Here is a 13,947-nt window from a genome sequence, read left to right as displayed (position 1 = left end):
ATGCACTTTATGTTTCAGTTTAGACAATGAACTTCGTTACTGAAGCAGATCACACAACCCATGTCCTTTTGGAGAACATACTGCAGACAGACATTTGCCAATTGATTTTAGGAACAGTAACCTTAGGTTTTCTATCTTTGAGTAACTACACAGTGCCAGGATAAGCGAATACAGGAGACCTTGACTCTATGTTGACAACAACCTCCTCAGTCTTGGTTCCAGTGAGAAGTGAGCCCTGAGGCCTCGGAAGGAATGGGGGGCAGCATGGCCCTGAGCAGGGCCATTCTCTGAGGGCCTCTCCTTTCATCAGGGCAGGCAGACAGTGAACAAACAATTACTGTTCCATGTCTCAAGCTATATCAGAGCTCTCTCCAAGTTTCCATGGGAGGGTGTGGGCAAGCAAATAGAACCCTGGATACACGTGGGGAGATGGGAGATAGCCTTGGGAGAGAAGGCAGGCTGGGGTGAGTGCTGAGGGCTGTGTGTTAGCCAAGGAGCACCAAGTCCTGTGGATGAAAGAGAGCTTAATTCAAAGTTTAGAGGAGTTGGAGGTCACCAGCCTCAAGGACAGTCCAGGTGGAGATGAGTCTGGAACTGGGCTCTGGAAAAATGGCTAATTAGGTATGGAGAGAAAAGCATGGGAATTCACATGGCCTACCCGAAGGTGTGAACAGAAGGTCCACATGAGGAGCAGCCTCAGAGGCGGAAGGCAAGGAGCTGGGCATGGTCAGAGAGTGGAGGGCACTCATCACCTGAGGTTTCTTTCCCTTTCCTGGCCTCTACCCCAGGTATGTGAACTGTGCCCGGGACGATGAGGAGCAGAACCTGGTGGCCTTCCAGTATCACGGGCAGATCTTCTACCGAACCTGCCAGGTGGTCAGCCCGGGCTGTGAGCTGCTGGTCTGGTATGGGGATGAGTATGGTCAGGACCTTGGCATCAAGAGGAACAGCAGGGGTAAGAGTGAGCTCGCGACCGGGAGAGGTGAGTGTCAGCCCTCTTCCAGCACCGACCCCATCCTGGGAGCCTCCGTGGTCCGATTTCGAAGCAGAGTATGATCCAGTGTAAAGTCAGTTGAGTTGCAGTTAAAATGCCTCAGAATTTGATTCTTGTCATATGATTGTTAGGAAAAATTATTATATTAAAAATGCTAGTTCTAATTTTTAATATTTCATGCAAAAAAATGGGTAACATCACCTTCTGCTGAAAGGCTTAGAAGCAAAAAGCAACATTTCTAGCACCTACCAGCTTTCTGCCCTTTACCTATTTCTTCCTCATTTCCTCCCATTTCTAAGCAACACATGTACAGTGACGTGCATTCAGTTACTGGTCCAGTTTGCTGTCATGTCTGTTCATACTCTGTGCCAGAGGGGGCTCCACACACCAAAACAGACAGAACCACTGCCCAGGGGCAGCAGGGGCTTCACACCAGATAGGGGCTGGTGCTCTGAGCAACACCAGTGCAGGGAACATGCCTCGGGTCAGCGTGAGCAGAGGGTGGGGTGTGGTGCAGGACGCTGTGGCGGGGTCTGTGCACAGATAACACCCGTGGGGAAGGATTCCGGGCAGGGAAGCAGCCAGTGCTACAGCCCCAGGACCGGGAAGAGAGACCATGCCAGGGGTCGTTGGAGGAAGCACAGAGGGAGAGGAAGGAGGCTGGACGGGACACGGAAGCCTCAGGGCCTGTGTCCACCTGCAGGCACCAGGGGTTCTCCTGGGTGACACAGAACAACCACATGTCTTTCACCTGCAAGAATCATGTTCTCTGTGCTAAGATGATGCTTTGTTTGATTTTTGGGAAGAGACAGCAGGGGGGAGTCCACTCAGAGGTCAGTTCATTGCCAGACATGAGGGGAGATTGGGCTAGTTTAATATGTTTGGGAGTGCAGGTGTAAAGAGTCTGGCTGGAGATGTATTTTTAAATAGGGCTTCCTAGTGCACGTTAAATGGACTAAGACTGAATGAAATAAATGAGGTATGAGTACTGCTGAGGCTGGAGAAAGGATATGCCTTTATTTTATGACTTATTGGAAACAGAGAGAGGAGCAATTTGTGAACCAGTTTGGGCCACAGGGGCAAGAGACCTTCAGTCAGTGGGACCTGGGCCGCTCGGTCTCGTCCAGTCTCAAACCCACTTCCTGCAGCGATCGGCACAAAGGCTGCTCTTTGAACAAGGAGCCACAAAGTCAGATTTACCCAAACCTGCTGTAACCACCCACTGTGCTGCCTCCCATATGCAGAGAGCTCCATGCCAGGCGCCCCTAACTTAATAGACCCTTTCCCCTCTCATTGAGCTTCTCAGGACATTTCACCTAAGTCATCAAGTCTTATCCCTCAGTAGGGTAAATACCTGTGGCCACTGTGACATGACATTTCAGACACTTAGACGCAGGGAAATTCCCTACAGATCCACCTCTATCAGGAGAGATGCTGCCTCTGATGGTGCTCGAAGGTCCCTATCTGGGTGATATGTAGAAAAGGCCCCTGACACCAACTTCCTGGATTTCTGTAGATGTAGAGAATAAGAGTGGAGTGGAAACGTGGACAATAAAGAGACACCCAATGGGAGACAAATCGTGCACTGTCAACACTTAGATAATTAGTGAGGCAGGCCTGACCATGGCAAACCAGCTACCTGACCAAAAGCTTCCTCTTTCAGCAGAACCGAAGCCCAAGATCCACCCATGTGCCTCCTGCTCTCTGGCCTTCTCCAGTCAGAAATTTCTCAGCCAACACACCCAACGCAGTCACCCCTCTAAGAATCTCCTGAGACCATCTGAAAGAGACCTCCTCCAACTAGAGGATCCCTGCCCAGGCAATCAAAATCAGCGATACACAGACCCACAGAGCCCTAGCAACAAACCTGAGGGTCAGGAGGTCAAGGAGAGACCCCAACAATTGCTGAAAAGCATAAGGCTGAAGAGGATTTCAAGGGCCTCTGTCTACTCACCCGGAGGACAAATGGGGGGTTCTGGGGTGCATGAGAGAAAGACAGACGAGCCCAGCACAAGCCAGAAACTGAATCCAGAGGACACAGGCACATTGCTCACGGGGGCAGGGGTCTCGAGGATTATGAGGTTCACGTACGGAGAGTGTGGACAAGTGTCCAAGGACAGGTCAAGTCTCAGCACACACGAGAGGACACACACAGGGGAGAAGCCTTATGTTTGCGGGGAGTGTGGACGAAGCTTCCATCAGAAGTCCACCCTCATCAGACACCAGAGAACACACGCAGGGGAGAAGCCCTATGTTTGCGGAGAGTGTGGGTGATGCTACTGTCAGAAGTCAGCCCTCATCAGGCACCAGAAGACACACACAGGGGAGAAGCCCTATGTTTGTGGGGAGTGTGGGCGAAGCTTCAGTCAGAAGTCAGATTTCATCAGACACCAGAGGACACACACAGGGGAGAAGCCCTATGTTTGTGGGGAGTGTGGGCGAAGCTTCCATCGGAAGTACACCTTCATCAGACACCAGAGAACACACACAGGGGAGAAGCCCTATGTTTGTGGGGAGTGTGGGCGAAGCTTCACTCAGAAGTTCCATCTTATCTCACACCAGAGGACACACACAGGGGAGAAGCCCTATGTTTGTGGGGAATGTGGGCAAAGCTTCATTAAGAAATTCAACCTTATCAGACACCAGAAGACACACACAGGGGAGAAGCGCCATGTTTGCAGGGAGTGTGGGAGAAGCTTCATTCATAAGTCAAATCTCATCTCACACCAGAGGACACACACAGGGGAGAAGCCCTATGTTTGTAGGGAGTGTGAGTGAGTCATGACCAACAAACCACACCTTAGCCACAGGAGGATTACTGCAGACACCCCATGCCTCAGCTCTAAGGGGGCCTCAGAGGAGGCCTGTGACCCATTACTGTCCCCAAGAGTATGAGGAGAGAATTCCCACGTCGTCCAGGGGTCAAGACTCCAATGCAGAGACCCACGTTCAATACCTGATTGGGGAACTAGCTCCCACAGGCTGCAACTAAGACACAGCACAGCCGAATAAATAAATATATGATAAATATTTTAAAGAAAGAGTGTGAGAAGCAAGAATTACTTGTTAAATAGACCTTCCACTTTCGTGACAGGAGAGGAGGCAGATAAACAGCAGAAAGTTTCTTAAGTGTTCTGGAGATGTTCATGCCAATTGCCTTCGTGGTTTTTTAGTACTCCTCTTCTAATAAATTTTGTCTCCAAACAAATCTGAAGCCCAGACTATGTACTCATTTCCCCCGTGTCACTGACAGTAGAGGAGTCCAGTCGTAGCTGAACCCCTGGGAAGGCATAACTCTCGAGCCACGTCAGTTAGGTCACTGGACAGTCAATCCTGGTCCAGGGAGAGGAATGCAGAGTGGAGTCAGACTCACCAGGGAAGGGAATTCCTTGGCCTCCTGGGAATTGGGACCTCTCCTCCTTATAGACTCCGACTCTCCTTTGGCCTCTCCTGGTGGCCCTTTGTTTCCCTCTGACTTCTGTAGCCACAAAGGTGAAGGCCATGAGCACGTGTGTGTGCGTGTGCACGCGCCTGGCTCAGCATGGGCAATCTTGTCTCTGCTGCTCCCTCAGGGTCATCGCAGCATCTGAACTCCAGATGCGACCACAGGAGTCCAGTTCTCAGCCCTGCCCCCAGCAGCTGTGTGAGCTGGGGAAAGATGCTCAACCTCTCTGTGTCTCTACTCTCATCTGTGATATGAGGTGGGAGCACCAGCATTTTGGTCTGATGCGTAAGCACAGGCGTAATCTAGCAGAGGCTGGCTGAGAATGCAAGCCACACCTTTGCTTTCCTTTTTGTTTTTTCATTCAATCGTTTTTTTTTTTTTTTTTAATAGAAGGATAATTGCTTTACAGAATTTGTTTCCTGCCAGTCCTCCAGCCCCCACACTTTCCAGGTCTTCAGAGCTAGACGAGGAAGGGGCTGTTTAGGCAGTGGGCTGCCCTGATGAGGGGGTGTGAGGTAGGGGGTGCTAAGGGAGGCCAACCTCCCTTCACACCCCTGCCGTTCCTGCTGAGCTGGGCAGCCCCACGTCTCCTCCACAGACAGGCAGTGCCCACAGTCATCCCCCTGCAGAGAACAGAGCCTGGAGCCAGGTTTGCAGGAAATCCCTGTCCGCCCCCATCCCACCCCCACACGGAGGGTCCTTGAATCCCACACCGCGGCTTCTCTCTGCATGGGCCTCGTACCTGTGCCCGTGCGCTCTGGTCAATGCTGTCGTGACCTTGAAATTCTTAACCATGGAATAGTTCGTCCTTACATTTCCCTTTCATGAGTGAAGTCTGATGGGCCCCGGGTTGAGCTGTGAGCAGAGCAGATGCAGACACAGCACGGGTCCTGGGGTGACCAGGCTGCACAAGGGGACAAGGTGGACACAAAGCCCCCCCACCCTGGGTGAGTGTGGCTGGGGACAGCACCAGGAAGCCACGCTTGCTGAGACCCGGAACTGAGCTCCAACACAGAGTGGGGGTAATGGGGTTCTTAAGGTCGACCACACCCTCCCCTCTGTGAATAACCTCTGCCCCGGCCTGATCCTTCCAGAAGGGGTTCAGGAGCCTGAAGTCCGCCCGCCCACCAGAAGAAACCAAGGGGAGAGTGGGCCATGGGGAGGGGCCGGAGGGTGCGAAGTCCAAGACTCGGGACAACGGCCCTCAGTCCCCTCCGTGTGCCAGGCTTGTGAAGCGTCTCTACATGAACCGTGTCAGTGATAACCACCCACTATTATTTTCCGGTTTCTATGCTTTCTTAAAGGAACGCGTTTGTCTGTGGCTTGGTTTCCCTACAGGAAGGGAAGCCACATAAACTCCCCATCTTCTGTGGCTTCAGGCTGGGGCCACGAGAGGGAGAGTTAGGGGTGGTGTAGGCAGAGGGTCTTCAACTGAAAAACGGTGGGAATCCAGAAACCTGCAGGGGCGTCTCACCTGCACCTCCCACCAGAGCTGGGCCTGGAATCCCCTGGAACCCTGAGCAGGTCAAACCTTCTCCCTCTCCTCCCCTCTGCTCCCCTGCCTCCAAAAAGCTGACTCCTGGGGCCAGCCCACAACACCCCCAAATTCCCCATCACCCACAGCCCCACATAGGCCCTCCCTCACAGAAGTGGGATGGCCTGGGTGGTGGCACAGATGGTGTGTGACCGCAGAGCTGGGGTCTCAGCTGACCTTTAGCAAGGGGGTTGGTATTTTACACAGCCTCCCAGCCCAAGGAGCTGCCAGTAGCCAGAAGCCAGGATCTGAATCAGAGCTGGGAGATGAGGAGTGGGGATGCGAGCTCTCTGATGTCCCATCCTGTCCTGTCCCCAGGACAGCGGTCAGGCCCCACCTGACACCGTGACTGCCCTGCACGGGCACACAGGACACCAGCAATCATGGGACGGACAGCCAGCTGCCTCCGCCGCAAGCTCCACCCTGACCACGGCGGCCCCGTGGCTGTACCAGCCCCGCCGGCGCGCGGCTCTGCTTGGCTGCCAGGGCTCAGGAACCCTGGGTGAGTTGCTGAGGGCAGAGCTCCAGAGGCCAAGCCTGTCTTCAGCCACCAGACCTGCCCTGCTTACTGGACTCATGAGCCCAACCAGTATCTGAAGCCAAGATGCCTTTGGGAGACTGACATCACAGACGCTGACCTCAGAGCTCAGACTCCTGAAAACTTACTAAGCTGATTATTTTTAGGCTTTTTTTACAGGGAGATGTTGCCAGGAAGCGGGATGGGGAATGACTCCCTTGGTGGTACTGTGGTTAAAAATCCACCTGCCAATGCAGGAGACACGGGTTCAATCCATGATCTGGGAAGACCCCACGTGCCGTGGAGCAACTAAGTCCGTTCACAACTACTGCAGCCCAAGAGCCTAGAGTCTCTGCTTCCCACCCAGAGCAGCCCCCGAAGGGAGAAGTTCAGCACAGAAACGAGAGAGCAACCCCGACGCCTGACAGCCAGAGACAAGCCCGCACAGCAGCGAAGACCCAGCAAGCTGAAAATAAATATATAACCTTGCTTTAAGTAGGAGATCGCAGCATTCTCTGCTCATCCAGAACCTAGGACTCTGAGCTCCCAGCACAGGGAGCCACGTTCAATCCCTGGTCAGGGCATTATTTCCCACATGCTGCAACTGAAGGCCCTGCATGCCACAGCTAAGACCCAGCACAGCCAATTAAATGAATACTTAAAAGTAGGAGGCTGTTCATCTGTCACCATAGAAAACTACAACATTTTAGAAAAAGAAAAAAAATAAGAGCTTATTTTGCAAGTGCTCATGGTTGATTGCAAAATCTTCTCATAATATGCAGCTGTTTAAAAAAGAAGAAACTTAGAAAATACAGAAACTAAAACCCACCCATAAATGTGTGGGGAACACCAATTACTGCAGCATGCGGCCACCACACACGGGAACACACGTCCGTGTTTTTCTTCTACAAAGAAGCTTTCAGCCTCCACCCCTCTTCCCACCGGCTTCTGCTCTGCTCACCAAGAAGACTGTGCTTTGCACTCGTGACTGGGGGGTTTCTGTTGAACTCAGGGAGGTGGAGGAGTAGGGCTGTGTGGTTGGAGGCACCGTTTGGCCTGCAGTGAGGAGAGAAGCGCTAGTGCTCCACCTCTGGGTTCAGTAACTCCAGGGGCCTCGGGGAGCTGCCCGGGAAGAAGCCTCTCAAACACCTTCCCTGCTGCATCCACAGTTACAGCACGTCCCACGTCTTGGGGTTCAGCTGTGGGTTAACAAGACCTCTCTTGTTGGACAGAAAAGTGTTTCCACAGAGAATCTGCCTGGATCTCGGCCTTGGTTGGTACAGATGTAATAGGCAGTACGTTCAGGGCTCAGGGAAATCAGTTCTGAAGCTCTCTGGGTTTAGGGATACAGCACCTCCTCACGTCCACCCCTTCCATGGTCATGGAGCCTTCTCTTCCAGAGGAAGGCGTTTGGCAACATCAACCACAAAGACACATACTGAAGAGGAGAAAGGCCACGGCAGGCGGGGCTGGGTGTTCCTGGGGGAGCAGAGGGGCCTTGGACACTGCATGCTGGACCCCTGCCACACCGGCTTCTCCTCCTTCTCGCTGGGCATGCAGCTTTCACCTGCTGGGTGCCCGCCAGTGAGGGGCCCCCAAGACACCAAGCTGGGGTTGGCGATGGGCGAGCTGGATGCCAGGGAACCCGAGACCCTGCAGCAGGTCAGTGCACTGTGGACGAGGGCCGGCCTCACTGAACGGTTAGGCCCTGTGCATTCAGGACACCCTCTCTGGACCCCAGGTGGAGGGCTGATGCCCCCAGTGCCCACCTGGGTCTCAGGAGGTGGAAGAGAGACCCTGTTGACCTTCCCACCTCCTGCCCAGAGAATGACAAAGGCCAGTTCCCAAAAGTCAGAGCAGGGTGTGCAGAGTGAGTCTTGGGTCTCACAGGATCCCTGTGAAGAAGGGTTCACTGCTCCCTGGATCCCTCTTGGCTGGTCCTCCTTCTGTGTTGTCTAAACACCAAATCTCACAAGGACGAGGCAGTCCAGGTGCCCACAGCATCACTTGCCCAGGTGTTGACAACCCTCCTTATTTATTATGGGCAGGTAGACAGGGTGGCTGTTGTGACGCTCCCCTGCACCAGAGAGGAGACTCCCCAGCCTGTGTCTCTTCTACTCCTGAGACCCAGGTGGCACTGAGGGCAGAGCACCTCCACCGGGGTCTGGAGAGGGTGTCCTGAATGGACAGGGCCTGACTGTCCAGTGTGGCTTCAGAGAATACAGGCAAGAAGGGCACAAACACCTTTCTAAATATTTCAGACAACCACTGAGTTCCTTTTGGTTTTTGGTTTCAGATCTTTTTATATGGTCCATTTTCAGAGTCTTTATTGAATCTGTTACAATATAGCTTCCATTTTAGGTTTCAATTTTTTTACTGCAATGCCTGTGGGATTGTTACCAAGTCCAAGCTTGTTCTGCACGCCTCACAACAGGCCGATTATTCAGAGCCGAGATGCTGAGGCAAAGAATATGACTTTACTTGGAAAGCCAGCAGATTGAGAAGATAGCAGACTAATATCTCGAAGAAACCATCTTGTCAGGGTCTGGATGCCAGTGTCTTTTATAGAACACAGTGCTGGGAGGTAAGGAAATAAAGTAAAAAGGCCATTAATCTGGCAAATATCTCCTGGAATGGCCAGCCTTGGAGGGATATGTGTTACTTTCTCCCTCCTATAGCCATCCACAGGTAGACAGGTCCCGGACAGAGGCAGAGGGGCGGGGTTTCCTGAGGCACGCCATGATGTATGGACAGCATCCCTGTAGCAAACAGGCCAACAGGAAGCAAAGGTTAGAGTAAAGCATTCAACATGGAGTCAGATTTTATTCTTCCCCGTAAAAATTCCCCAGTGTCAGGGTCCACTCCACAATCTTATGGGAAGGGGGTGATGACTGTTCTAATTGCCCCACTAGTTGCATCTTTTGGGGAGTGCCCACCACTGGTGCTACTGTTCTAAATGTTGAGATTTGACTTTTGTTGTTCTTTGGAAGGTCTCTACTTCATATGTATAGACATAATAATATTATAATACAGGTGTTGAGTGTTGTTTTATTCAGTACAAAACTTTTAGGACTTCAAAACCAGGTGGCAGCATCTAAAGTTAAGGAACTTAGCACTTGTCTGTGTGTGGGAAGATGCAGCAGCCATCTCACTGAAATCATCCCCTTTGATACATACATTACCACCTGGGACCAGCATCCTGATTTCTCCTCCCTGAATTTTCTCGGGGATCACAGTGGGGAGTGGCTGCAGTCTGATGGCTGCTGGAAAGCAGGTATTCTTCTCTTTCCTGAGGTTCCTCAGAGCTCACCATGAGGAGTGGCTTCAGTTTGATAGCTTCTAGAGAGTAGGAGGGGGAACCTGGGTCCCCATTGAGATCATCTCAGCAGAGAGAGCAAGCACGTCCTGTGACTCCAGACAACCTTCAAACGTTCAGGGCTCAGCGTTCAGCCTGCAGGATCCACAGCCGTCAGCTCAGCCACCATGCTCTGCACTTAATTGCTATTTAGCCCTGAAACCTACACTGCAGGAGGCCCTCTAAATGTGGCATCCTGTTCAGCAACCTCTCGATCACACCCTCCAAGCCTGACCCAGGCCCAGCTCTGCTGAGAGGGTCTCACTGGGACCCAGGTTCCCCCTCCTGCTCTCCCACATTCTGTACCTGAGTGGGGAGAAGGCAGGGGCTGGGGCACAGTGCCTCCAAGCAGGTAGGGCAGACGTTCTCCAATCACCCCTTGTGGTCCATCCCTGGGAACACAGGCTAATATCAGTTTTAGCAGCAGAGGACATGTGTCCCCAGACATGGCCCACTCTCTAGGGGATGTGAGCACTAACACAGGAAACCGTAAGTGACCTGCTTAGGCTGGAAGACTAGTTCCTGGGATGTGAGCTAAAGTCTGAAAGTAGCTTCTCATTGGGATTAGCCTTCTCCAGACGTAGCTTGGGAGCAGCAAGAGCGCAACAAGTGGGCCCAGCTAGGGCAGCCACACGGTGCCTCTCGACAGCCCTGTGGAAACTGTTCACCAGAGTGACCAGGATCCCACATTCACCCAGCAGATGGCTTCTGAGAGCTCAGTGACAGAATAAAACAACCGTGAGCCTGCACTCACCAAGCAGATGGCCTCTGAAAGGTCTGTGAGAGGCCAGAGTGACCACGAGCCTGGACTCATCGGTGGACGGCCTCTGAGATGTCTGTGACAGACCAGAGTGACCACAAGCATGCATTCACCCAGCAGATGGCCTCTGAGAGGTCTGTGACAGACCAGAGTGATCACAAGCATGCATTCACCCAGCAGATGGCCTCTGAAAGGTCTTGGACAGACCAGAGTGACCACCAGACTGCACTCACCCAGGGGATGGCCTCTGAGAGGTCTGTGACAGGTCATAGTGACTACAAGCCTGCACTCACACGGCGGACAGCCTCTGAGAGGTCTGTGACAGACCAGAGTAACCACAAGTCTGCTCTCACCCAGCAGATGGCTTTTGAGAGGTCTGTTGCAGAGCAGGGTGACCACAAGCATGTATTCACCCAGCAGACAGTCGCTGAGAGGTCTGTGACAGGCTAGAGTGACCACGAGCTTGCACTCACACAGGGGATGGCTTTTGAGAGGTCTGGGACAGACCAGAGTGACCATAAGCATGCATTCACCCAGCAGATGGCCTCTGAGAGGTCTGTGACTGACCAGAGTGACCACAAGACTACACTCCTCCAGTGGATGGCCTTTGATAGGTCTGTGACAGGTCAGAATGACTAAAGCCTGCACTCACACGGCAGAGAGCCTCTGAGAGGTCTGTGACAGACCAGAGTGACCACAAGCCTGCACTTACCCAGCGGATGGCCTCTGACAGGTCTGTGACTGACCAGAGTGACCACAAGCATGCACTTACCCAGCGGATGGCCTCTGATAGGTCTGTGACTGACCAGAGTGACAACAAGACTACACTCACCCAGTGGATGGCCTCTGAGAGGGTTGTGACAGACCAGAGTGACCACAAGCCTGCACTCACCCAGCGGATGGCCTCTGATAGGTCGGTGACACACCAGAGTGACCACAAGAATGCATTCACCCAGCAGATGGTCTCTGAGAGGTCTGACACAGGTCAGAGTGACCACGAGCCTGGACTCACCCAGTGGATGGCCTCTGATAGGTCTGTGACAGACCAGAGTTACCACAAGCATGTTTTCACCCAGAAGATGGCCTCTGAGAGGTATGTGCCACGCCAGAGTTTCCTGAAGCATGAATTCACCCAGTGGATGGCCTCTGAGAGGTCTGTGACAGGCCATAGTGACCACAAGCCTGCACTCACAGGGCGGACGGCCTCTGAGAGGTCTGAGACAGGTCAGAGTGACCACGAGCCTGCACTCACCCAGCGGTGAATTCTTGCCTGGAAAATCCCATGGACAGAAGAGCCTGGTGGGCTACAGTCCATGGGGTTGCAAAGAATCAGACACAACTGAACACCTGAGCACACACACATATGAAACAGAAATGGACTCAGGGACAGAGGGAACAGACTGGCGCTCTCCGAGCAGGAGGGGGCTGTGGAGGGCCAGAGTGGGAGGCTGGGTCAGCAGATGTAGCTTTTGTAAGTAGAATGGTTAAAGAAGGCCCTGCTGCATAGCAGAGAACAATATTCAGTATCCGATGATAAACTGTAAAAGAATATTTTTAAAAAGAATGTATATATCTGTATAAGTGTATCCCTGAGCTGCACAGCAGAAATTAACACATTGTAAGCCAGCCATAATTCAAAGAAAAAAGAAAAAATACTGATTAAAAAAAAAAAAAAAAAAGAATAGACCCTAGCCAATTACAATAGACACTCAGCCCAGGAGCACCAAGTGCCAAGCAGTCAGAACATGGACCAACCATTCAGAAGAGGGGCCGACAGGAGACGGGGTCCCACGGCGGCCCACAGGCTGGCTGGGAGTCCTGGGCACCGTAAGTCACAAGTGTCGCTGGAGGAAATGAGAACTCTACCCAAACGACTCCCACTCCACCTCAAAACAAAATAGCTCTGCTTCCCCTGACCCCTTAACTGAAGGGGCCCCAGGACGCCCTGGCTTGGTGCTGGGACCAGGAATATACTGGTCAGACCCCACTGCAGGGGAGGTCTGTGAGGGCAGCTCTGGAGTAGGTGGGCCAGGATAAGCGCAGCAGCTCCGCCCATTCTTCGAAAGTCTGACAAAACAGAGCCCAGGAGGCCGGAAAGTGTCCTAATGGAGGGCAGGCCCATGTCGGTGCCTCCGCTCTCTGGCTGAGGCCCAGTGCTGAGCTCCTGTGCTGGCCTGCAGCGCGTTCTGCACACGCCCTGACGGCTCAGCTACGGAGCCCCAAGGAGAAGGCTTGTGATGGCAGCCAGGCCCACAGGCACCAGCAGCACTGACCTTCTGGCTCCCGGCCCAACAGCGAGGTCCAGCTGAGACCAGTGGGCACGTTGTCAGCAGTGCTCCAGGGTGGGCCATGTGTCACCAGTAAATGGCGGTGTTGTGATGTAGGCCAGCAGGACTCAGCCTGGTGGATGGCTAGAATCAGCAGGGACACACCGACCCATGAACACTCCCGGCCCTGGGTCAGGCAGAGACCCGAACAGGCAGACAACTGCAGAGAGCAGAGTCTACGGCACAGACAAGGTGCACCCTTCCCCGGGCAGGGAAGTGGCCCCATCTAAGGGGACGCCCTTGGGATCCCCCAGCTTAAGCATACAGAGGCTTCAGGCAAAGGTGGTAGGAGCAGACTTGGAGCCGCTTTTAAGTCATGCAGGACAGGACACGCAGGTGAGTGAAGGACAGAGGGAATGTGCCGGAGAAAACAGAGGGTCTGGGGAACAGACGGGCTTGGGTGGAGCTGAGCCAAATGGGGCTGGGAGTCCAGACTCAGAAACCCTGTACGCCTCTCTCCCGGCTCGGCCTCCTAGTCTACTTAACCCCCACTCTGCAGCCTGACGCCGCCTGTCCTGCGCATCTCCACACTCGGACCGTCCACTCATTCACAGATATTTGCTTAGCACCTGCCTCTGGCCAGGTCGTGTTCCAGGCACGGGACAGCCGTGAGGAGACAGACAATAACCCCAGTCCTTGGGGGTCAGAAACTCTACCAGAGGCCAGATGCACCACTTCTGGGGCCGAGCCCCGGCCTTGCCCTCCTCACCCGCCGGCCGGCCCTGATGGAGCTCCGGGCCCAGACGCAGTTCTGTCTGAGCATGCCCCCTCCTCCAAGAAGGCGCCTCTCTGGAGTCGCCGCCCATCAGCCCCTGCCTCCCCGAGTCGTGTGTCCTTCTCAGCACAGACCACCATCGGAAACGGACTCCCCGCCACCTGCGTGACCTCAGTGTACCTGGCGATGTCACGTCGCAGTGAAGGAACGTCCCAGCTGCCCTCAGGCACTTTCTGCTGAGTTCCCACCACAGATTCCCATCACGACGGCCTGGAAGGACTCTCCACATGGGTCTGGGGC

The 13,947-nt window shown here is 53.5% G+C and overlaps 1 protein-coding gene across 1 annotated transcript in view; it reads left to right on the top strand.

Moving 5' to 3' along the window:
• The window catches only part of LOC133052981 (histone-lysine N-methyltransferase PRDM9-like), a 62,588-nt gene that overhangs the window by 13,326 nt on the left and 35,315 nt on the right, over nucleotides 1–13,947 (top strand). Inside the window, exons 9-14 of the mRNA XM_061137737.1 lie at nucleotides 789–982; nucleotides 2,661–3,102; nucleotides 3,355–3,568; nucleotides 5,534–5,692; nucleotides 6,292–6,475; nucleotides 8,076–8,152. Coding sequence (XP_060993720.1) covers nucleotides 789–982; nucleotides 2,661–3,102; nucleotides 3,355–3,568; nucleotides 5,534–5,692; nucleotides 6,292–6,475; nucleotides 8,076–8,152 — 1,270 coding nt within the window. The remainder of the gene's footprint in view (nucleotides 1–788; nucleotides 983–2,660; nucleotides 3,103–3,354; nucleotides 3,569–5,533; nucleotides 5,693–6,291; nucleotides 6,476–8,075; nucleotides 8,153–13,947) is intronic.

Source organism: Dama dama, chromosome X (assembly GCF_033118175.1).
Source record: "Dama dama isolate Ldn47 chromosome X, ASM3311817v1, whole genome shotgun sequence".
NCBI classification, from domain to species: Eukaryota; Metazoa; Chordata; class Mammalia; order Artiodactyla; family Cervidae; genus Dama; species Dama dama.
Note: the sequence above shows the minus strand (reverse complement) of the source record. Positions and strands in the feature narration are given on the sequence as shown.